This window comes from Chlamydomonas reinhardtii, chromosome 6 (assembly GCF_000002595.2).
Source record: "Chlamydomonas reinhardtii strain CC-503 cw92 mt+ chromosome 6, whole genome shotgun sequence".
Taxonomy (NCBI): Eukaryota; Viridiplantae; Chlorophyta; class Chlorophyceae; order Chlamydomonadales; family Chlamydomonadaceae; genus Chlamydomonas; species Chlamydomonas reinhardtii.
In genome coordinates, this window is record NC_057009.1 from 2,176,941 (window position 1) to 2,197,437 (window position 20,497).

General features: G+C 64.2%; 2 protein-coding genes across 2 annotated transcripts in view; both read right to left on the bottom strand.

Annotated features, from left to right (window-relative positions):
* The window catches only part of CHLRE_06g265950v5 (uncharacterized protein), a 31,985-nt gene extending 14,960 nt beyond the window's left edge, over positions 1–17,025 (bottom strand). Inside the window, exons 1-38 of the mRNA XM_043062858.1 lie at positions 16,835–17,025; positions 16,631–16,748; positions 16,098–16,335; positions 15,605–15,845; positions 15,173–15,328; positions 14,776–14,907; positions 14,537–14,650; positions 14,070–14,222; positions 13,141–13,881; positions 12,236–12,934; positions 11,826–11,992; positions 11,457–11,603; positions 11,084–11,249; positions 10,750–10,899; positions 10,237–10,310; positions 9,692–9,869; positions 9,365–9,420; positions 8,766–8,964; positions 8,414–8,515; positions 8,105–8,176; positions 7,853–7,933; positions 7,537–7,697; positions 7,284–7,362; positions 6,797–7,012; positions 6,440–6,559; positions 6,229–6,339; positions 5,897–6,073; positions 5,095–5,627; positions 4,709–4,839; positions 4,314–4,510; positions 3,931–4,077; positions 3,419–3,584; positions 2,956–3,146; positions 2,622–2,750; positions 1,940–2,450; positions 1,550–1,727; positions 467–1,369; positions 29–242 (exon numbers count right to left, since the gene is read on the bottom strand). Coding sequence (XP_042923564.1) covers positions 29–242; positions 467–1,369; positions 1,550–1,727; positions 1,940–2,450; positions 2,622–2,750; positions 2,956–3,146; positions 3,419–3,584; positions 3,931–4,077; positions 4,314–4,510; positions 4,709–4,839; positions 5,095–5,627; positions 5,897–6,073; positions 6,229–6,339; positions 6,440–6,559; positions 6,797–7,012; positions 7,284–7,362; positions 7,537–7,697; positions 7,853–7,933; positions 8,105–8,176; positions 8,414–8,515; positions 8,766–8,964; positions 9,365–9,420; positions 9,692–9,869; positions 10,237–10,310; positions 10,750–10,899; positions 11,084–11,249; positions 11,457–11,603; positions 11,826–11,992; positions 12,236–12,934; positions 13,141–13,881; positions 14,070–14,222; positions 14,537–14,650; positions 14,776–14,907; positions 15,173–15,328; positions 15,605–15,845; positions 16,098–16,335; positions 16,631–16,748; positions 16,835–16,909 — 8,223 coding nt within the window. The 5' untranslated portion in view covers positions 16,910–17,025. The remainder of the gene's footprint in view (positions 1–28; positions 243–466; positions 1,370–1,549; positions 1,728–1,939; positions 2,451–2,621; positions 2,751–2,955; positions 3,147–3,418; positions 3,585–3,930; positions 4,078–4,313; positions 4,511–4,708; positions 4,840–5,094; positions 5,628–5,896; positions 6,074–6,228; positions 6,340–6,439; positions 6,560–6,796; positions 7,013–7,283; positions 7,363–7,536; positions 7,698–7,852; positions 7,934–8,104; positions 8,177–8,413; positions 8,516–8,765; positions 8,965–9,364; positions 9,421–9,691; positions 9,870–10,236; positions 10,311–10,749; positions 10,900–11,083; positions 11,250–11,456; positions 11,604–11,825; positions 11,993–12,235; positions 12,935–13,140; positions 13,882–14,069; positions 14,223–14,536; positions 14,651–14,775; positions 14,908–15,172; positions 15,329–15,604; positions 15,846–16,097; positions 16,336–16,630; positions 16,749–16,834) is intronic.
* Positions 17,026–17,079: 54 nt separating this feature from the next.
* Positions 17,080–19,905, bottom strand: CHLRE_06g266000v5 (uncharacterized protein). Its single transcript, XM_043062859.1, has 4 exons — positions 19,452–19,905; positions 19,158–19,280; positions 18,658–18,984; positions 17,080–18,474 (listed from the first exon to the last, which is right to left on the bottom strand). The coding sequence occupies exons 1-4, from the start codon at positions 19,521–19,523 to the stop codon at positions 17,881–17,883; spliced, it is 1,116 nt and encodes a 371-aa protein (XP_042923565.1). The 5' UTR covers positions 19,524–19,905; the 3' UTR covers positions 17,080–17,880.
* Between the last annotated feature and the right edge of the window lie 592 nt (positions 19,906–20,497).

The following is a 20,497-nucleotide window of genomic DNA, read 5'->3' on the forward strand; positions in this document are numbered from 1 at the left end:
ACGGCGCAGACAATCGGGAAGCACCCACCTGCAGTCTGCTGAGACAGCTGCGCACCAGGGCCGACTTGCCGCTGCCGGACGGCCCCGTCAGCAGCACGGGCCGGTTGACGGCCAGCAGGCAGCTGAGCAGCGCGCCATAGCGGGTGGTGTCGGCGGTTGGGACCAGGATGTCAAAGTAGCGCACCTCGGGTCGGAAGGCGTAGGCAGGCACCGCCGCCTCCCACGGCGTCAACGCAAAGTTCCTGCCAGGGGTTGGGATTGAGGGTTTCAGTGGACCCGCCTAGCTACAGAAACACGCAGCACCACCCCGGTACCTGGCACCGGGCACTCCAGACCTCACCGCCCCTCGCCAGCAATACCCTGCACCTCACCGCCCGGCACTTGACCTCTGCGCTGCCGCGTCCCTGACTACACTTACACGCATCCTGTCCTGTCACCCCCCTGATCCTGTTCCCTCCTCACTCACTTGTGGTAGTCAAGATGGTAGTCGAAAACAGTGCCGGAGCCGCCCGGGTAGTTGGCGGTGCCCTCGAACAGGTCTTTGGCGGCGCCGTCAAACGCCTCCCAGCACGCCGGAGACAGGCTGCCGCCCACACCCCAAACTGCCGCGAAAGCAAAGATGTAGTTCAGTGCCACCTGCGTCGTTTCGCTGGGCTCCTCCGACGTCAGGTCCAGCAGCGGGTCCTTGTAGGGCGTTGAGGCTGTCGCGAAGGCGGAGGCGGAGGCCGCAGCGCCGCTCTGCCCGCCGGCGGCTGCGCCGCCGAGCCCGCCTGCCGCGTGGCTCGCCGCCACGGAGGCGGCACCGAGGAGCGTGGTGGCGGCGGCGCGCAGGCCGAAGCCGGCACCGTGCTTGCGCAGCGAGGCGCCCTCCGCGCCCGGGTGGCCCTGCAGCTGCGTGCTGAGCAGCAGCGTCTGCAGCAGCGAGCAGGTGGCGGACACCAGCGCCACTTCGCACGTGGCCACCGCCGCCTCGCCGCGCTTGCGCGCATGCGCCAGCAGCGGGTCCAAGAACTTGTCAAACAGGCCCTGCAGGTACTGCAGCACGCCGGCGGAGGGCCGCCGCGCGAGCGGCGGCGAGCCGCTGGCCTCGGCGCCAAGCGCCTCAGCAGGGCCCCGGCCGCCAGGGCTGCCGGCGGCCGCGGCTTGTGCCGCGGCGAGGAAGGGGTTGACGCCGGGGGCGGCGACACCGTCGCCGCCTGCGGCGGCGCCGGCGGAAACCGAGGGGCCGCGGTGGCCGGCGGGCGGGCTGCCCTGCTCGCCGTAGTCGGTGGCTGTGCCCTGGCCGGTGGTGCTGCTGGCGAAGCCGGCGGCGGGGTCCTGCGGGTTGAGCGCGTTGTGGAAGATGGCTGGCAGCCGGTCCATCCATGACCTGTGGGCGCGCCGACAGCACAGCACGGCGGCACGGGCAACACGGCTCAGCGACGCATGCCGGCAATGCACTTCTGACATGCAGAAACACGGGCGAGAGCTGCTACAGGTGCAGGGCGGCGAGGCAGGCGCCTCCGCTGGGGCGCAGCATCCCACAACAGCGCGGCGGCGCCGCACCCACCTGACGTAGGGCCGCCAGCCCATGTCGTCGGGTGTGACGTACACCATGCCACAGCGCGACACGGTGGCGGGCGAGGCGGCGACAAGGTCCGCCACCTCGAACAGCACCCGCATGGACGCCGGGTCCAGCTTGATGCGCTCGCCGTTGGGCAGGCACAGCATGCAGTTGTCGTCCAGCACTGCGTTGCATACGCGAAGAAGTCGCAAGGTGGTTTGGGTCCTTGTTGGCGGTGCAGGCAGGCTAAAGATTTGGAAGAGTGGAAGGGAGCGCGGTGCCTAGAGAGAGCCGGTGACATGCCAAAGCAAGGGTAGCGTTTACTGTGCTTATTGGCAACACGCGATACAGACACACGAGATTCAGGCGACGGCATTGCAGGCCATGACAGCTCACCGGTGTTCATGTTCTCGACCCACACCGTGTCCACGGGCCCGTCGAACACCACCCACTGCAGGTCGGGGTTGCTCTGCCCCTCCACCACCGCGCCGCGGATGATGCATGACGCCAGCCCGTCCTGCCACTCGTTTGTGGCGGTGTTGTACGACCCGTACAGCTCCCCTAACGAGATGGATTTCGGATTCACGACGTACGTGTGTACGGGGTGGTACGGGCTGTCAGGATCCGCCCCCGCACCGCCGCCCGCGACGCTGCGCTCATTTAGGAGCCCGCCGCCTCCACCACCACCGGCGCCGCCGGCGCCGCCACCCATGCCGCCGGGGCTTGCGGCGAACTTGGCTGGGAAGCTGGAGACGGCAGTGGCCAGGTCGCTGTGGCCGCCGCCGCCACCAAGGAAGAAGCTGGCTTCTGAGATGGCGGCTTGGAAGGTGGTGACGCCACTCAGGCGCGTGATGGCCTCGGCCAGGGTGCGGTAGATGCAGGTCTTGCCGCCGCCCGGAGGGCCCACCTGCGGTCGCCAAGGCTACAGGGTCAAACAATGCTTGACACACATGGACGCACATGGACACAGTGGGCATGGGCCAGGCTGTCGCAGGTAGGAAATGGACATCGGGAGGGGGTGGCATCGACGGGTGGCATTGTGGAATCCTCGGAAGATGGCATGTGCGCGAGCCCTCACCAGCATGGCTCCGAAGCGCACGTGGAAGGTGTCCCACAGCTGGATGGCCTTGGACACGAAGGGCGGCACCGGCTGCAGGCCCAGCACGCCGCACGCCGCCACCAGTGCGCCGTGCAACTCCTCGTTGCGCTGTGCGTGTGACGAGCGGTGTGTGTGCAGTACGTTCGCGTGAGCAGGTCGTTGGGATCCATGAATAAGTTTGTAGAACATGAGACCCACACAGCAGACATGGTAAACACAGCAGATATGGTCCACAGTCCCCGCAGGACACGTTTTTAAAGTGTGCCCCGCCTGCACCTCCCTGCACCGCCAACGCTCCCCCCCCCTCACACACCTGCTCTGGCAGGTCGGTGCCGGGGAACAGGTCGCACACAATGGCGTCGAACAGCCGCGCGTCCTCGGACAGGAACTTGGGTATGTTTGACTCGCGCATGGCGCGTATGAGCACCGTCTCCTCCGGCAGCCCTGTGGAGCCGCGCTTGAGGCTGCCGGCAGTCACCAGCACACTCTTCAGCGCTCGCATGCCTGCGGCGCAGGGGAGCGCGCAGCCTTGTAAGGACACATGACGAGCGGCCACACGACTGGCTGCTGCGGCGAGCAGTGGTCCCTATCGCAGGTAACCTGGAACGGGCCGAGTAAGGAAGGGGCGCATAGCTGCACGCCTGCCTTGCCTAACCGAAGTCCCCAGCTTACACACCGTGCGCCACTTCTGCCGACTTCGGCAGCCACTGCCCGACCTTCTGCGGCACCACAACCTTGCCCTTGCCTTCCCCTTCCAACCATCCCGCCGCTCTCACCAAAGTCGTAGTGGTCCTGCTGGCTGAGCTGCTCGCTGGCCAGCTTGTACAGCTGCACCATCTTGCGGCTCAGCGAGCGGGCGCCCTCGAAGCCCTCGCTGAACAGCATCACCTCCGCCACCAGCGCGTAGTCGGGCACCATCATGGCCATGGGCCGGAACAGGGCCTGCGTGTTAGAAATGCACAAGGGAAAAGGGTCATGCATATGTGCGCTGCGCATGCGAACGGCAAACAGCGGGCCGCAATCTGCATACATGCGCGCGTACGTGTGTGTGTGTACAGAGTGTGCTTGTGCGACCATGGATAGCAGGGGCGCAGCAACGAGCGGGAGCCAGGTGTGCGGCGGCGTGTGCATGTGCGCGAGAATGTTGTGAGCATGGTGGTGATTCAGAGAGGGCGAGGGCAAAACACGCGCAGCAAACGGAGACTCGTGGCTGAGCGCAATGCCGTCACACATCACGCGAGCATGTCCTGCACACTACACACTACACACAACACAGCCCCGTACATACCTGCAGGTTGTCGGGCAGCTCGGTGCGGCCGGCGTACCCGGGGTTCATGGTCACGAACACGCCGCACGAGGGCAGCAGCCGGATGTCGTTACCCTCGAACACAAAGCGCTCCACACCCGCACGCAGCGCCGTCTGGATGGCTTGCAGCTGCAGCACCGCACATGTGCACACAAATGTACTTAATGCGTCCAGTTCACAGAGCTGCTACCGTACTCATTTCATTTGTAATATGTTGGGGACGGCTGAGCGCAACGACATCCCATGGTCCGGCGCCCCCAACAGGCCTGAACAGCACCAGGAAGCAACACGGCATACGACACCACGCCACACTACTACACAGAGCTACGACTCATTTCGTCATGGTTAAGGACGGTTGCACGCACCTGCTGCGCCACCACGGACAGCACCTCGGTATCGATGCGGTTGAACTCGTCGAAGCAGGCCCAGGCGCCCGCCTGCGCCAGGCCGCTGAAGAACTTGCCCATGAACCTGAAGTCCAGGTTGTCGCCGCAGTTGAACACCACACACTGCACCCCCAGCGCCTTGGCCAGGTCCTTCACGGTCTCCGTCTTGCCCGTGCCTGTGCACACAGTGAACAACACCAGGGCCCGGTTGCGTGTGCATGTGCCGTGCGTGTATGCTGAGACGAGTAGGAGCGCATGACGCGTCTTGGGAGTAAAATACTGCTGGGTAAGGCAGGAAATAAAGAAGGCCCCACGTAAGCGCGCAGGCCATCAGCGGCAAGGCGACTACTACGGTAGGGGACTCCAGCACGCACCTGCGGGCCCCGCCGGCGCGCCGCCCAGCCGCATGTGCAGTGCTCCGGTGAGGGTCATGTAGGCTCGGTCGGTCATGGGCGTGATTACCAGACGCGGCTGCGCGCCCAGGTACTCCCAGCCATAGTAGAACCTGGAGGGGGAGTTGTTGTTTCCACCATTCCCAAAGGCGGGTCCCGGCATGACGAGTTAGTTAGCAGAAGGCGGCGTTGGGAAACATGAGAGGGGAGTGCGCGCACGCATGCACGGACGCATGCAAGCACGCACAATCACAATGGATCCTCTTAAAGCTCAATGCATGGAGGCCAAGACAGACGCAATGCATAAATGCACATCAACAAAGAGAAGAGAGGGGCATGCAGCCCGCGGCTGCTCAGCAGGCACTCACTTGGCATTGACTTGGCGCACCACAATCTCGTCCTGCGGAATGGGGCCGCCCCCTCCTCCTCCGCCGCCGCCGCCCGTGTGCAGCCCTCCAGCTGCACCAGCCATGTGCGAGCCCTCCACCGTGTGCCCACCGGCACCCGGAGCCAACAAGGGTGCAGCCCCCGCCGCACCACCGCTGGCTGCTGCTGCCGCCACAGCTGCAGCGGCCAGAGCTCCTCCACCCCCACCACCACCACCGCCGCCTCCAGCTCCTCCGCCGCCGGCATGCGGGGACTCGTAATCGTATCGCAGCTGCATCTGCCAGGTGAAGTCGGCGGCCGAGGTGCAGCCGCGCGATATGAGCGCATCCACCACGTCGCGGTTGTGGACGTCGGTGGTGATGAGCGTGACCAGCACCTTGCGCTCCAGCGGCGTGATGCCGGCGGCGCGCACCACCGAGGTCAGGTCGGACAGCTGCGAGGCGCACAGCGTGTGCAGCTCGCCCAGCGCGGTGAGCGGGTCGCCGTTGGCGCGGCTGAGGCAGGCCTCCACCGCCTGGGGGGAGAGGGGGGCGGGCAAGGAGTTTTACGTTCATGACTAGTTGAGGAAGGGGGGCGCGTTCGTTGGCAGTGCGGCGTGGGCACGTGGCGTTTGGGTTGTTAGGCAGGCGTGCTAGACGCGTAGCGACAGACCACAGACACGACATGCAACATGGGACAGAGATGTGAGCAGCGGGTTCGCGCGCTACAAGACGATACATGCCATGACGACAGAGCTGCACGGAGCTGATGGAATCCCGTCAGCCACGCCTTGGCCATCCTCACCCTGCACCAGTGGATGTTGGACACCACAACCACCAGCTGCGCCGGCGTGACGCGCACCCAGTCCCAGCGGCCCGGCCCGGTGACGTAGTCGCGGTGCGCCCGCCGCGCCTGGCCCCGCACCGCCATGCGCATGGCCGCCTCCACACTACCCAGCCACTGCTCCACGCTGCCACGGGCCTGTACAGGACACAAACACACTTACATGTCATGACGCAGGCCTGATTGTTGAGCCTCTATCATTGCGCCTTCCTAATGCACGCCCGGTAGTGCATTGTTGCGGCTTCTGTTGCCGCTGGCCCTTCGCCCACAGCATTGAAACTCGCCCAACTCGCCTTGAGGTTCTTGCTCAGCCCAATGCGCTCGCCCTCCGCCGACACCATCGCCAGGATGTCATTGGTGCGGCCCTCCTCGCCAAAGTCCAGGGAGCGGATGCCGTCGAAGCACTGCGTCGGAGCCACAAATAGAAGTCAATGGTTTTGGGCGTATGCTATTTACTGTGACCCCCTCAGCGAACGACGAGATGAAGTACGCAACCCTCCGTACCTTCTGCAGATGCGGCTGCACGGCCTGCGGGTTGCGCGCCTGCGACAGGATCTGCAACAGCTCGTCGTTGGACAGGAAGTAGAAGCGCGGGAAGGAGGTGCGCTTGGCCTCCAGGTAGGCCTGCAGGCAGGGCGAGGGGTGAGAGCGGACAGCACATGATCGTCAGAATCGATGTCTCAAATGTTGTCCCACGATGTTGTCCCCTGCCCCTGGCTTCTTCACCACTGCATGAACGTGCGCCTTGAGAACCGGGTATGAACTACCCCACGGTCCTCCTGCGGCCCAAACACGCTCCTGCTGCGCCCCCGACTCCCCGTCACCGCTTCCCTAGCTACCCACACAAGCGCGCTCTCCCACCTCCAGGTTCTTGGCCACGCCCTCCAGCGCCTCGTTGCAACGGCGCAGCTGCTCCAGCAGCCCCGGCTGCGTGCCCGCCTGCAGCGCGTTGGGCCGGTCCTTGGCCTTGCGGTTCACCTCCTTGAGCTGCCGGTCCACCGCCGCAAAGGCGCGCGCCTCGGAGGGCAGCTGTCGCTGGATGTCGGCGGCGGTCAGGATGGGCTCCAGCGCCAACCACTGCGGGGGCGTGGGCGGAGCGGGAAAGGCGAGGACGGAGCAGGAGGCGGTGATGCCGGGCGCAGCGGAAATGGAATGGTGCAAGTTTGGAAACCACCATACTAAATGTGAGGTGCTGGGCTGGAATGTGGCCGCCACCGAGTTCTGGCAGGAGTGCCACACGGCCACGCCACGCAAGGCTGATGCCTCCCCCATCCTCGTGACTTACACCTTTCTGATGATGATGGGACTTCTGATTGGGTCCAAGCACAAATTACCCCCACCCCCCCACCTGGCGCTGCACGTCCAGCCACTCGTCCAGCGTGTCACCAAACAGGCGCAGCTGCCGATCCAGCTTCTCCACCTCCACCCTGGGGGCAGGCACACCCCGGCAGCAACAGCAGCGGCAAGCGAGGCACCTCAGCACCGGACGACGCACACACGCACGACGACACCACAATCACCAAAGATACGGTGTGTGCCCATACTGCACACTTACACCTACATATATACACACTTAAGCACACATACACACTTGCACGCACCTGACTCCCGCCACGTATCTGCTGGCGCTGATTGTGGCCATGACCATGGAGCTGTCCTCCAGCACCGCCAGCACCTCATCCACGCCGCCCAGCACGTACGTCTCCTTCAGCGCCTTGTACGGCTTGAGGGACAGCTCCACGTGCCGCCACTTGTCAGCCACCTGCAGCGTGCATGGTGATGCGCGTGGCGCGCCACGTTGTGGAGGTGCGGGAAGGTGTGCTGCGCCAACCCGCCACATAGTATGGCACACACGCCACAGCAGTGCAACTGTTATCGCTTTCGCCGCTGCAGCTGCGGCTGCCCCTGCCGACCCACCTTGTCCAGCATGGCCTCCAGCGCCGCCTCCTGAGTGGCCTCTGTGGAGATCAGCGACACAGCTTCGCGCGCCGCCAGCAGCTGCAGATCCAGAATGTAATCAGGACATTATGGAGCAGGGGACGGGACGTAAGAATCATGTTAGGAGGCAAATCACCAGATTAACGAAGCGAGCGATCCAAATCAGGACAGCGGACATCACTGACGCCAGCTTTCAATGCCCATGCCGGTGCCGCCGCAGCTGTTGCTTACGTTGATGTCCAGAAGCCCCTGCAGCGTGAGCTCCTCGTTGCGGTCGATGTAGCTGCCCACGGCGGCATTCACCTGGGGCAAGAGGCGAGGGGGCGGGTGGTACACTTAATCCCAAAGTGAACGGCGCAAAAGGAATGAATGGGGATTGCGCGCGTGTCCAGGGCATACGAGCCGGCAAGCAGCTAGCCAGTATGCAGTGTACAGCCGTCCATGACCTGTTCATGACGTGTGCACCCAAGCTACCCGTGCTTTCACAGGTGGGGGCACACTCTTCAGGGTGCTGATGGAGCACGGAGCGCTGCGGCGTACCTTAACCCAGTGGCGCTCTTTGAGGAAGGGGTTGCGCAGCGCCGACACCAGCGGCACTAGGTCGCGCCAGTAGTTGACTCCGGCACGCAGCTTGGGCACGATCTGCGAACGCACGCCAAGACAAGAACCACATGCGTGAGCACGCTGCCCGCACAGCGCTTCGCTGACGCTTTGTGAACCCCTGCATCCAGCGACGGTATGCGCTTTGGCCCAGCCTGCCGCGCCATCCCTCCGATGTCCACATTGCTGCAAGCCACCTGAATCCCTCAACCACCTCAGCTCTCCTCATCGCTCTTTTGCATTGGGTTCGGTTTAGTTTGGGCTGCTATCTACAACCCCCCACTTCCCCTACCTTGTTGGGCACCAGGCCGCGCTCCATCTTGAACACGGCGCGGCTGTAGCTGCCAATGGCCTCCTCCATGGCGCCGGGCTGTAGCAGGTCGAAGCGCTCGCCCAGCCAGCCCTGCGTCAGCTCCGCCCAGCCGCGCACGCTAGTCCACAGCCGGTGCCGCAACGCCACGTCCTCGTAGCAGTCCTCCAGCTCCGGGAAGCTGAAGGGGAGAGGGAGTTGGGGTTTTGGGGTTGTAAATACCAGCCAAGCTAAACCAAACCAAGCCAAACTAGAGGAGCACAGGCAGATGCGACAGTCGCAAGCGATAATACTTATGGGAGCGGGATCGAGCGGGGGGTTTCAAGCATGATTGGTTAGGTGAAGGCGATGTTGAAATCATTCAGCGTTGCACAGAGTCCATGCAGATGACCCGATTTGGGCTAGTCCTTGGTTGGGGGGTGGTGCAAAGATGATTGTTGAAGTGGTAAAGGGTGCGGGTGGAGGCGGGGAGGCGCGGAGGCGGGGGGGGGAGAGAGTTGTGTACATTGGGAGACGCGCAGGCTTCCATGGGCAAGCAGCAACCCTGGGGCGCATGCACGCGATGACGGCGGTGGCCTCACCGTGTCTCCTCCAGGCGGAAGGTGCGCTGGTGCTGCTGGATCTTGTCCGCTTGCACCTGCAGGCGCGCGGCAGCGGGGCAGCAACACGAAACTGAGCATGGCATCACCCACACCACGCCACCGCACTGACAGCAAAACGCCTGCCGCGGCATGAAGCAGGCCTCCTGCGTCTAGCTGCATCTTGTCGCCCACCCCTTGCTCGCTGCCGGCACCTCAATCCTCCTCTCCCAATCCCTAATCCGCCCGCCCGCCCGCCCACATCCACATCCACCCAACCCCACATCCACCTAAACCCCACATCCACCCGAACGCCCCGCCCCGCCCCACCTTGAGCCCCTCCACCCGCTCCACCAGCTTGCCGGTGTAGGCCAGCACCACGTCCGGGTCGGACCGCTCGTCCAGGATCATGTCGTGCTGCGCCTGCATGGAGATGCCCGCGAGCTGCTTGGCGATGGCGTCCACGGCGCGGCTGAGGTCGGCGCCGTACGTCTCCACAAGCCGCTCCCTGTGCGCGCGCGTGTGTGTGTGTGAAGCAGGGGCAGGGGGAAAGGGAAGGGGTTCCAGGCACGAAGGGGAAACAATTAGGCGGTGGTGGTGACGAACAGGGGCTGAGGCAGAGAAGGGAGAGAGCGCTCGGTACAGCAGAACGCACCGCAAGCAGGCAAAAACAAAATGGCGATGCTTGTGCGCATGCTGCGCATGCTGCTGGAAGGGTGGGTGCCTCCCCACGCCTAGTCTCGCAATGCGATCATGGCTTGCGCGGCGCCGGCACTTACAATCCCGCGCTAACCCCCCCCCCTTGGGTTCGGTTTCTTTTAGGCTGGAATCTACAATTCCCCCCGCCACCCCGCCCGCCCCGCCCACCCACCCACCTGGAGCTGTCGGCCGCCCACATGGCGTCACGCAGCGCCGCATAGTCCCGGTCCAGTGTGGCGTAGGCGGCGGCCTGGGGGGCAGAGGTGCAGGAAGGGGTTGCAAGGTTGAGAAATTGGGGGGAACAGGAAGGGGTAAGGGTAGGGGCAAAGGCGGGCGTACACGCGTCAATGTCACGCTGCAAGCACGGGAGCTTCATGGCGATGCCGGTGGTTGGACGGCAGGACTGCCGACGGCGGACACGCGTGTGGCGCAGCCCTTTGCGATCGCCCGCGCCCCCCAAGCGTCCCTCACCAACACGTTCACTCCCTCCTCAGCCCCTCCTCTCCCTTCTCATGAGCATGGCGGAGCCCCCACCGGCCCGCCTGCATGTCGGGCACCGTGTCCCTCCCCCCGCCCCCACAGCTTCCCCACCTGCATGTCCTTGGGTACCGTGTCCCTGCCCCCACCCCCACCGGCGCACCTGCATGTCCCTGGCACCGTGTCCCTCCCCCCGCCCCCCGCCTCCCCACCTGCATGTCGGGGATGCGTATGTCAAAGTCCTCCGCCAGGTCGTAGTGCGCCACCACGGCGTCGTACTCCCTGTCCATGGCCGCCTTGTTGCGCTCGCACTCGGCCAGGAAGTGCAGGAACTCCGACAGCTCGTCCGCGGAGGTGGGCATCTGGCGGGTGGGGGAGGAGGAGGGGAAGGAGGGGGATCAATAGCGGCGAATCTGGGTACAGGAAAGACCTGACCCGTTGATTATCACGTGCGTGCAGGCGGGCGGAGGTGAGCAGACGCACCTACACCGCCGCAGTCAGATGCACGCCCAGGAAAACCCAAAAACCCATCAACACGGCGCGCACCGTGTTGAGGCGGCGTGTGGCGGAGTGCACCGCGCTGATGAAGGAGTTGTAGGCGGAGAAGGCCAGGCGCGGCAACAGGTCGGACAGGGAGGCCAGCGCGCGTTCGGGCGCCGGCCGCAGCGCCGCCACCAGTTCCGACAGCTCCACCCGCAACACGTTGAGCTGCCTGTGAGTGTGGGCGTGGATGTGGATGTGGGCGTAGGTGCCCAGGCACGGTGTGGGATCGGGGCATTCAGGCACATGGCCGCAGCTGAGCTAGCAGCCACGTAGCCAAACAGGACACGAGTGTTGAGGCGCTGACGCGGTGGCGCTGACCGAAGCCACGCCGCCACCCGGCGAGCGAGCGCCGCCCCCCTTCCGCTGCCTCTCTCACTTGTGCTGCGGCACGTCCATAACGGTCTGCAGCTGGTCGCGCAGGGAGGTGAGGTCGCGGCGGTAGGCCTCCAGGTCGCGCCGCCCCGACTCCCACGCCAGCCGCAAGCCGGCCTCGTCCACCGGCTTGAGCGCCAGAACCGAGGACCTGCGGCCCAGGCAGGTGGCAACATGGGCGAGTGCCAGCGATGGAGGCGGTGATGGAATGGCGGTGATCGCGTACGGGTGCGGGTGAGCGCGTGATAAAGATCAGAAGTGACAGGCAGTGGTGGCACACGGCCGGCCTCGGCCTGGCAGCAGGTAGAAGTAAGCCACACATACACGCGCAAATACATACACACACATGCGCACAAAGGAGGCGCACACGCACTTGATGGGCTCGAATGTGGCCTTGAAGCCGTTGGCATCTTCCATGACGGCGCGCAGGCGGCCCAGCACGGCGCTGGCGCTGTCGCTGTAGGCCTGTCCCAGCACGATGTCGGTGAAGCCCTCCATGTCGGGAGTGAAGCCCGCGTCCACGGGCCGCTCCATGTAGTCCTGGCAGCGAGAGCGAGACCCAGAAGCAGAGGGACATGGATGGGGTTGGATAGAGAGTGGGAGCGGGAGAGGATCGCAAGCTGAGGAAGGGCGTGGCATGGCTGAGGCCAGCTGGGCCGCGCAATGGGCTACGCGGCAAGCTGGTCAACGCCTGTTGCGCCCTAGCTCTCAATCTCAAGTCCCAACGCAGCGCTGCCAGTGCAGCCAGCCATCGCTTCGCTTGTCTCTGCGGGTGGCACACACCTGCAGGTTGGGGTGCGTCAGCAGCCGCGCCACCGACTGGATCTGGCCCGCCCACGTGGAGTGGATCTTCTCCAGTGCCGCCACGAACTCGCCCGGCGGCGGCACCAGCACCAGCTCGTGACTCAGAGCCGGCAGGTTCCCCGGAGTCCCGTTCATGCTGCCGGCCACGCTGCCGCTGCTGCCCGCCGCCAGCAGCCCACGCGCCAGGCTTTTGCTCTGCGTGATAAAGACCTGGCTGCTGCTGTTGTGCGCGCTGACGCCGGCGCCCTCCGCGCCGCCGTCCGGGTTGCGCATCGTGCGCACACGCGACACGGCGCCGCTACCGCGGGCGGAGGGCTGCGGCGGCGACACCGCCTGCAGCTGCACCGCCAGCTGTAGGAACTGACCACCGTCCACGCCCCAGTCCTTGGGCGGCGCCTTCACCTCCTCGCCTAGGATGAGCGCGGCGGCCTCGCCCAAGTCCACCATCGGGGCGGCGGCGTCGCCGCCTGAGAGGCCGTTGGCACTGGACGCGCGGCGGCTGGTGGAGGCGCCGTGGGCGGCGGCAGCTGCGCTAGCGGTCACGCCGTCGACGTCGGCGATTGCGTCCGCGTCCGCTGGCTCTCCAAGCTCGCTGGGTCCACGGGTCGGGCGGGGGCTGAGTGCAGCCAGGATGTCGTTTGAGGAATCCATCAGCAGACCATGCAGCGCGCCACACACCTGTAGGAAGGCAGGTCGGTTGCCGACGTGCGGCACGTGTGCAGGTTGAGGTCACTTGAGTTGCTTCCATTGTCACCTTATGATACACACGCAGCTGAACCGAAATGCTCTCCACACCGCGCCACACCCGACCCCACCCCACCACACCACACCCATGCAGACAAGGTCAAGCCCCGCGTAAACGCCGCCACCCGCCCGCCACGCACCATGTAGTCCAGCAGCCGCACGAAGGCGTGGATCCTGCGCTTGTACGACCGCCGCGCCGCATTAAGAGCATAGCTGAAGTCGCCACCCGCCATCAGCTCGGCCGGATTGTACGACATCATAGAGTGCGCATAGCCGCCTCCGCCGCGGCCGCCGCGGCCGCGCGCCGCCGACGTGGCGGCGGTGTAGCCAGTTACGGTACTGGCAGCGCCGTCGGTGTCGCGGTGCGCGGCGGCGGCGCCGCCGGCAGCTACCGACGCAGCAAAGGTGACACCGCCGGCGGCTGCGGCTGCGGCTGGCGCCGCGGCTGCTGGCGTCGCTACATCCGCGGCAGCGGCGGCTTCGCCGTCAGCCATGCCCGTGGACGATGGCGGGAGCACTGTGCCGTCGTCTGCCGGCGGGCGAGGTCTGCTGCTGCCGCCGTCTGCGCCCGTAGCCGCCGCCTCACCCTCTCCTGCGCCCGCACCCTCGCCGCTGGCAGCCTCCGCCGCGCCTGCTGCACCCTCGCCGCCCTCCGCAGGGCCCCCTGCAGGACCCTCCGCAATGGGGGGCAGCAGCGGCCCGTCCGGGAACATGGCGTCCCCAATGCCGCCGCCCAGCACCACACCCGGCGCGCCCAGACTCACGCCGCCACCGCTGCCGCCGCCCAGCCCTGCCGGCGGGCCGTTGCCGCTGGCTGCGGCGTTGGCCTTGACGCCCAGCAGCTGATCTTCCATGCGCTGCATCGCCGCCACGCACGCCTCCTACAGGAAGGTGTTAAAGCACACGCGGTACGTGGCGTTCGTGAGACATGTGTCCGCACTTGGATTGCCCACCTGTCCTGGTCGGCGCACCCCTCAAACAAACCCATTAAACATTCAGAAGCACCTCAACACGGCATTCTCCCAACTATTTCCACTACCAGCCCCGAATCCCGGACCGCCCGCCGCACCTGCGCCTGCGCCACAATGTCGTGCTCGAACTGCTCCAGCGCCGCCTTGGTGTCCTGATGCCGTGCCGCGTGCAGCGACACTAGCTGCGGCAGCCCGTACAGCTGGCCGCGCTCCACCGCGTGCAGCCGCAGCTGCTGCAGGCCGTGGCAGGCCTGCGTGCGAGCGCGTGTGTATGTGTGCATGAGTTGGAAGGAGGCGGCAAGGCGGGGCCGGCGGTGAGGGGGGTCCCAGAAGGATGAGTTCCCAGGATGGTGTGGACCCGCGGCAACTGGACGCAGTTTCAGGACTTGGCCGCTCGTGCAGGATAGCGGTTATGGCCTAAGGCCTATGGGCTTGCGTCTGCACCCCAGCTGATATCTCGTCTCCCCAGAAGCTGGCAGTGCAGTCCAACGCACTTCGCCTTTGGCTCTCCTTCACTCCATCAAACCCCCGCCCGGCGCCCTGCACGTTGCCAGCCGCCACTCACCGTGCGCATGCGCACCAGCGCCACGCGGAACACGGGGTTGAGCATGAACAGGCTCTTCTGCAGCACCTCCTTGGCGCTGCGGGCCTTGCGGCTGCTCACGAAGCGCCGCCAGATCTGGTAGCGGGTAAGGCGACAGCGCGCAGGCATTAGAGTGCAAGCCAAGCAAGCTAGTAACGGTAAGCCAAACCCGCCCCTGGCAGCTCATGTGTAGGGTATGTCCGAGTAGCGGCGGCGCTCACCTTGAAGGCCTTCCAAAGTCGGAACTGCACGAATGTTCGGAAGCGCAGCAGCTGGCGGTACAGAAAGTACTCGCGCTCAAACTGCTCCAGCGTGATGAACTCGCCGCTGCCCTCCGCAAAGTGCGTCACGCCCTGTAGAGCGCCCGCGGCAACAAGGAAGTATAGAAGCCAACTTCAAAAGTGCAACAAGAAAGGTTCGAGCCGGGTCCCTAGTGGGATGAAGGGCCCATCTAGCAACAAGCCATGACTCCAGGAGCAATCAGCCATTAGCCATGAAGCCCATGTGCGTATCACCTGGCACACGAAGTTCTTAAAGCCCGTGCGAGGCAAGGGTGCATGCAACAAGACCGTTCAGTAGCTACGCGAGGAGCCGCAGCCCTCGTCCCAGCAGACCCACCTTAACGGACATGGTGTAGTAGTTGTTGCGGCTGGCGGCGTTGGCTTTGATGTCAGCGTGCGTCACGATGACCAGGTTGTAGGGGTTGCGCACCTCGGCGTGGGCGTGGCGCAGGTAGATGAACTCAAGCGCGTCCGGAGACATGGCTTTGAAGTCCTGCGGTTGGAATGTGAGGGGGAGGGGAGCGAGGCGAAGGGGAAGGGGAAGGGGAAGGGACGCACGGTCTAAAGGTGAGGGGAGGGCGCAGGGCAGGGCAAGCACAAGACCTATCTCATATTGATGCGGCGGAACAGCACGGTACGGTACATCTGACACGATTACAGCTTTAGTGTCAGTTGCCCTGCTTTCTACCAGATCTGGACGTCGTTGCATGCCGGTTGAGCTTGTAAATCATCCCATCCCTCAGCTCCGGCTCCTAGCACGAAACCCCACCTGCAGTTTCCGCAGCCATTTCTTCACACTGGCTGCCGTCTCCGGGTCCTCCTCAAACGCGGGCCGCTCGCCAGGTGCCGAGTGTGCCGCCGCGGGCCCCGCCCCCGCCTTGGCGCCGCCCTCCGACGCCACGGCGCCGCCAGCGCTCGCCCCTGGGTGCGAGCGCCGGCCCGCATCCAACCCAGCACCACCAGCCGACGCCGCTGAGCCGTTATTAGATGGGTAGCGGTGCCTTACACCCCTGGAACACATGGGAAATGAAGGTCAATGGAGAGACGTCGTCTCGTTCGTCGCGTAGCATAGAAGCCCTCGAGCTTGCTGATCAAGCCTGTTCCGGCTGTGCGCGTTTCACTAATACCCTTTTGCAAGACCGCTCCACGGCCGGTCGCCTCCCACACAATTTGTTACAGTCTGCACATATACTGTTGGTACATTGAATGAGCACCCGTGCAACGCCCTTCACCCGCCCATCCACACCCCTCCCGCAGCGCACCTAGGCGCACTGGAGAAGTCATACTTCGGCTCCGCCCCAGCTGCCGCGCCTGCATCGCCAGCCACTCCATTCCCGGCCGCTGCTGCTGGCTTGTCCCCTGCAGCTGCCGTTCCGGCCGCCGCCACAGAATGCAGGCCGCTCGCCAGCACAGGCCGCGGCTTGGTGATCAAGGACGACGCGCCGTGCGTGGTGCGCACTGCTGGCGCCGCAGACCCAGCCGCCGCCTCGTTCGCTGTACCTGCCACACGACGAGATGTCATAATGATCCTGTTACGTGTGTGCATGGGCTGCCGCGCTAGCAGTTTGAATACCAAATGAGGCTTAAAGTTGCAGACCGCTCTGCAGGGCCTCAAGCCCCTACACAGCTCACCCCCCGCAAACGGCCAGGCCGACACACCCAGTGCTTGCTATGTCAGTACAGTCATTTTTATGCCTACAACCTAGCGCCTAGATTGTGCATGCTAGCAACCGTGCACAGATTTCGGAAACGTCGAGCGCGGGCGCCCCCACCCCCTCCGTGTCGACGGTCTCACCAGCTGGGGGCCGGGCAGGTAGACCTGGCCGCGCCCGCAGCACCGCAGCGGCACCTTGCCCATTCGCAGCCGCATAAGGTGGCTTCGGGGCAAGACTGGGCCTTGTATTTGTAGGATTCTGCGGGAGGGCCGAACATTGGTGCAGTCGAGACAAGGCAACATGCAACGCGTCCCACGAACTGTTGAAGTAGTTACATCTCTCACCTGTGCACCAAGGTACAATCCGAGCTTTAGCGGCTGCTGAGGAGTCTCCGTTGGCTTCTCCAGCTCCGTGGGCATTTCGTCTTCGCGGCCAAGCCCTCCCGCTCAGCAAACGTTCATTCTTTGTAAACCTGCCAAGTCAAGCAGGTCCACTAATATGACAAACGGCATGTTCCTTGTACTCCCAGTTTTTGACTTCAAAGGGACTTGTCGTCGCGCAGTGTCAGAACTGCATACTTTCTGAAGGGTACCGACATATCACAAACGCTGCGGAATTGGCATCGTCTGCAATTATCAAAATGCGTCCATCTGTGAGCCCGGCCGGGCAAACCTCGTGACACGCCACCCGCCAACACCCGCCATCCGCCTACCCCGTTCATGCGCCCCCTCGCCCCGCTTAGCCGTGAAACACGACCCCGCATGCCCTCTTTGCCATTGCCTTGCTGCCGTAACACGGAGTGAGAATGCCACGTCCCCACAAATCGAGGAGAAGGGGTGAAGGGTAGTGCCGAACCTTACACGCGGCCGGGGACACTACACTTGCCAATCCGCCAGGCACGCCTTTGATTCATGTATGACCCCGGATACGGTAATGTCCAGGGTCCAGGGGAGTACCGAGCGCCAGTCGCCATTTCCGTGTCACTCTGTCCCTGACACACGCACGCCTCTACGCAGCCCAACCAAGCTCAGTACCGTAGTTGCGTTCATGAAGCAGCCGTCTTCCGCCCGTCCCACACTCTGTATCATACATCGCATCTCAGCCTACGTGGGCTGCGCATGTTCGAAAGCAGTGATGACGCAACACACTCTTATAGCCCATGCGCATCGGCCATCGCCCATCATCTCAGTTCGCTCAGTGCCCATGTTCACCACCAGTACCTGTTCCCACACCAGCACACCGTAGATGCAAGTCCAGCCAAGCTCTTAAACCGTGCATTGGATTCAGACGCATTTGAGAAACAGCATGCAGGCCTACACATGCATCGAGTCCGCCACCCCGATGGCCCTCTCTTGCATGCGGCCCAAGCTGCAGACTGCCGCAGGCTGTCTTACTCGTTCAGCCACCAGTGCGCCAGCGCCTCCTTGGCGCTGGGGCGGTCGGAGGGCGAGGGGGCCAGCAGCTGCGCGCACAGGTCGCGGCAGCCCTCGGGCACCCACTCGTCCAGGTCGTCCTCAAACAGCGAGTACGCCCACAGCCGTGTTGGCATTGGGCGGAACTGAGCTGCCTCCGCCAGCAGCACCCCCACCGACGCCATGTCAATCATGCGGCTCAGCCCACACGCCGGCGTGCCCCCGGCCAGGTGCACGCGCTGCTCGGGTGCCGCTGTCGCCCGGGAGCCCCCAACCGCACCACTTATCAGCATGCCCTCGCTGTCGGTAGGCTCCGCACTCCCGAAATCCCCAAGGACAAAGTGGATGACGCCATCTGCGTCGCCCGTGTTGACGTATACGTTGTCACTTTTGATATCACCGTGTGCCATGTTGTTGGCGTGCATGACGTCGACCGCCGTGAGCACGGAGATGGCCAGCTGCTTGAGGAGTGGCGTTGTCAGAATGGTACTGGTACGGGGGGTGAGAGTCTTGCCCTTCTTGCCCTTCTTGGCGACGCAGCGCTTGACCACGTCCGCGCGGTGCACCTCGTTCTGATGTGGTGATAAGGGAAGGAAGTGGGCAGCACGGTCAGTATGGCACAACACGGAGCGCATCTGGCAGGTGCTCGACAGAACTGAGCAAATGACCGATGTTCACCCGCCCTTGCGTGCCGTTGGCAGCTGCCAAACATGCAAGTGCTAAGAAGGGCACCACCCTAACAATGCCCCGCTTACCAGGTAAGTAGACAAAGGCACTCCCGGCACGTAGGAGAGCAGCAGCTCATGCGGGTCGTCATCCGTCTGCGGCTCCGTCCAGCCGAGCAGCTGCACGGCGCTAGCGCAGCCCCGTGCAGAGAGCGTGCCCGCCACCTCCTGTCGCAGCAGCTCGGTACGTGACACGCCGTCGGTGCGGCGGAAGATCTCCTTGCGCACAGCCTGCATCACGCCGCCGCCGGGAATCGGGATGCTCACTGATTGAACGCGCCCGAAGCCACCTCGTCCAAGCTCTTGCACAGGTTCGCAGCGCTCAAGGCCGTGGCGGGCCAGGAAGGTGGCGAGACTCTGCAACAGGGGGGGAAAGCACGTGCGGGTAGGTGAGGCACACTTGGAAAGGCAACAGACAAGTCAGGGCCCAAGAGGGTCAAGCTCCCAGGCAATACGCAACACACGACCAGCGTACCCAGCCTGGGCCAGTCCAGCCAACCAGCCCACGCCCAACGGTTTCGCTTACTCACCTCGAACACCTCCTGCACCTCCTCCACCTGCACCTCCTCCACTTCCTGGCTGTTCTCTACGCCGTTCTCGCCTAGAAGGCGCTCTTCGCGATGGCCCTTGTCCGCGCACAGGCATGTGGGCTTCTGCTTCGGTGGGCGGGCGTAAGGATACGTGTAGGCCGTGCGTCAAGGTCAAGTAGCATGGCCGCGTCAACCGCTAGGCCGCGGTAAGCAGCCAACCCCATCTTCCCCACGCAGCCGCACGAGTTATCATATATGCTCTACTTTGAACGAAGCAGGGCCAAGGTCGCTCACCGTCGATGCAACCTCCGAGGGGATTGCGTCCAGCACAGGCGGACTATAAGTGCTTGCGGTCGTGCCAGGCATCTGCTCGTTTTCGCGACACACGAGGTTGAGGACCTGGTTGCGACGGTGGCGCAGTCCGAGAAGCAAGAGGCCCCCACCGAACGCCAGGCCCAGGCTGGCAGCAGTCGCGAGGGCTCTGATACGTTCTGACATATAGCGTGTGTCATGGGGCAGACTCATCGACGTGTTAGGCTGAAGGAGGCAGCGCAAAAGGCACCTGACCGAGTCTGTCCGCTATCGCGCTGTACTGTATTGAAGCCCAGATTGCAGCCTGAGAAGTTGAAGTTGCTTATGTTTGACTTCGCAGCTTGTATGAATTGTGCTTGCAGGGAAAGCTGTCCGAGTTACCGCGCGATGAGGCGACGGCAGGGCGTGGCTCGCACGGCACAGGCCACTGCGATTTGGTAAGATGTCTACTCTCATGAAGCACTGAGAAGCGGCCCGTCGAAGATTTCGCTAGCCCCCCGCACGCCCCGCACACGCCACCTCCGCAAACACAAACAAGCGGCAATGCCGGCAACTCGTGAACGTGGAAGCTGCGCCTCCAAATCAGCAACAATTCAAGGGTGGGTCTGGTGCAACGATGCCTCCGCGCTCCAACCAATCTTATTTTGGAACACACGCGCACGGCTCCCATGCATGGTGTCGCCCGTGTGCCGTTACCGTAGTCGGAAGCCCGCCACCGCCTGGCGCATCAGCGCAGCCGCCGCGCGCATGCATCCGTGCTCCTGAGGCTGCAACCAGTGAGACCAGCACCTGGTGACCCGGCATGCTTGAGGCGCAGGAGGAGGAAGCTGCCGGCTTGCCAGGCCTCTGAATCCCCTGTTCTTTGCTACCGCTGCCGTCTGCACTCGCATTCGCATTCGCACACTTCAATGCAAGCGTAGCACCGCGAGCAAGACAGCGGCTACAGAGAACCGACAGCAGGGTGTGAGGGTGCAGGGGGGGGGGTACGAACTAAACCTCCAGACCCCATGTCCCAAAACCTCCCGACC

Bases quoted from the DNA above. Each gene is read 5' to 3' on its own strand.
- CHLRE_06g266000v5 (XM_043062859.1), bottom strand. From the start codon at position 19,523: ATGCCTGGCACGACCGCAAGCACTTATAGTCCGCCTGTGCTGGACGCA. The intron at 18,985-19,157 runs GTGAGTAAGCGA...CCCCTGTTGCAG, and splicing joins AGGTGCAGGAGGTGTTCGAG to AGTCTCGCCACCTTCCTGGC. The intron at 18,475-18,657 runs GTAAGCGGGGCA...TCACCACATCAG, and splicing joins TGCCTTTGTCTACTTACCTG to AACGAGGTGCACCGCGCGGA.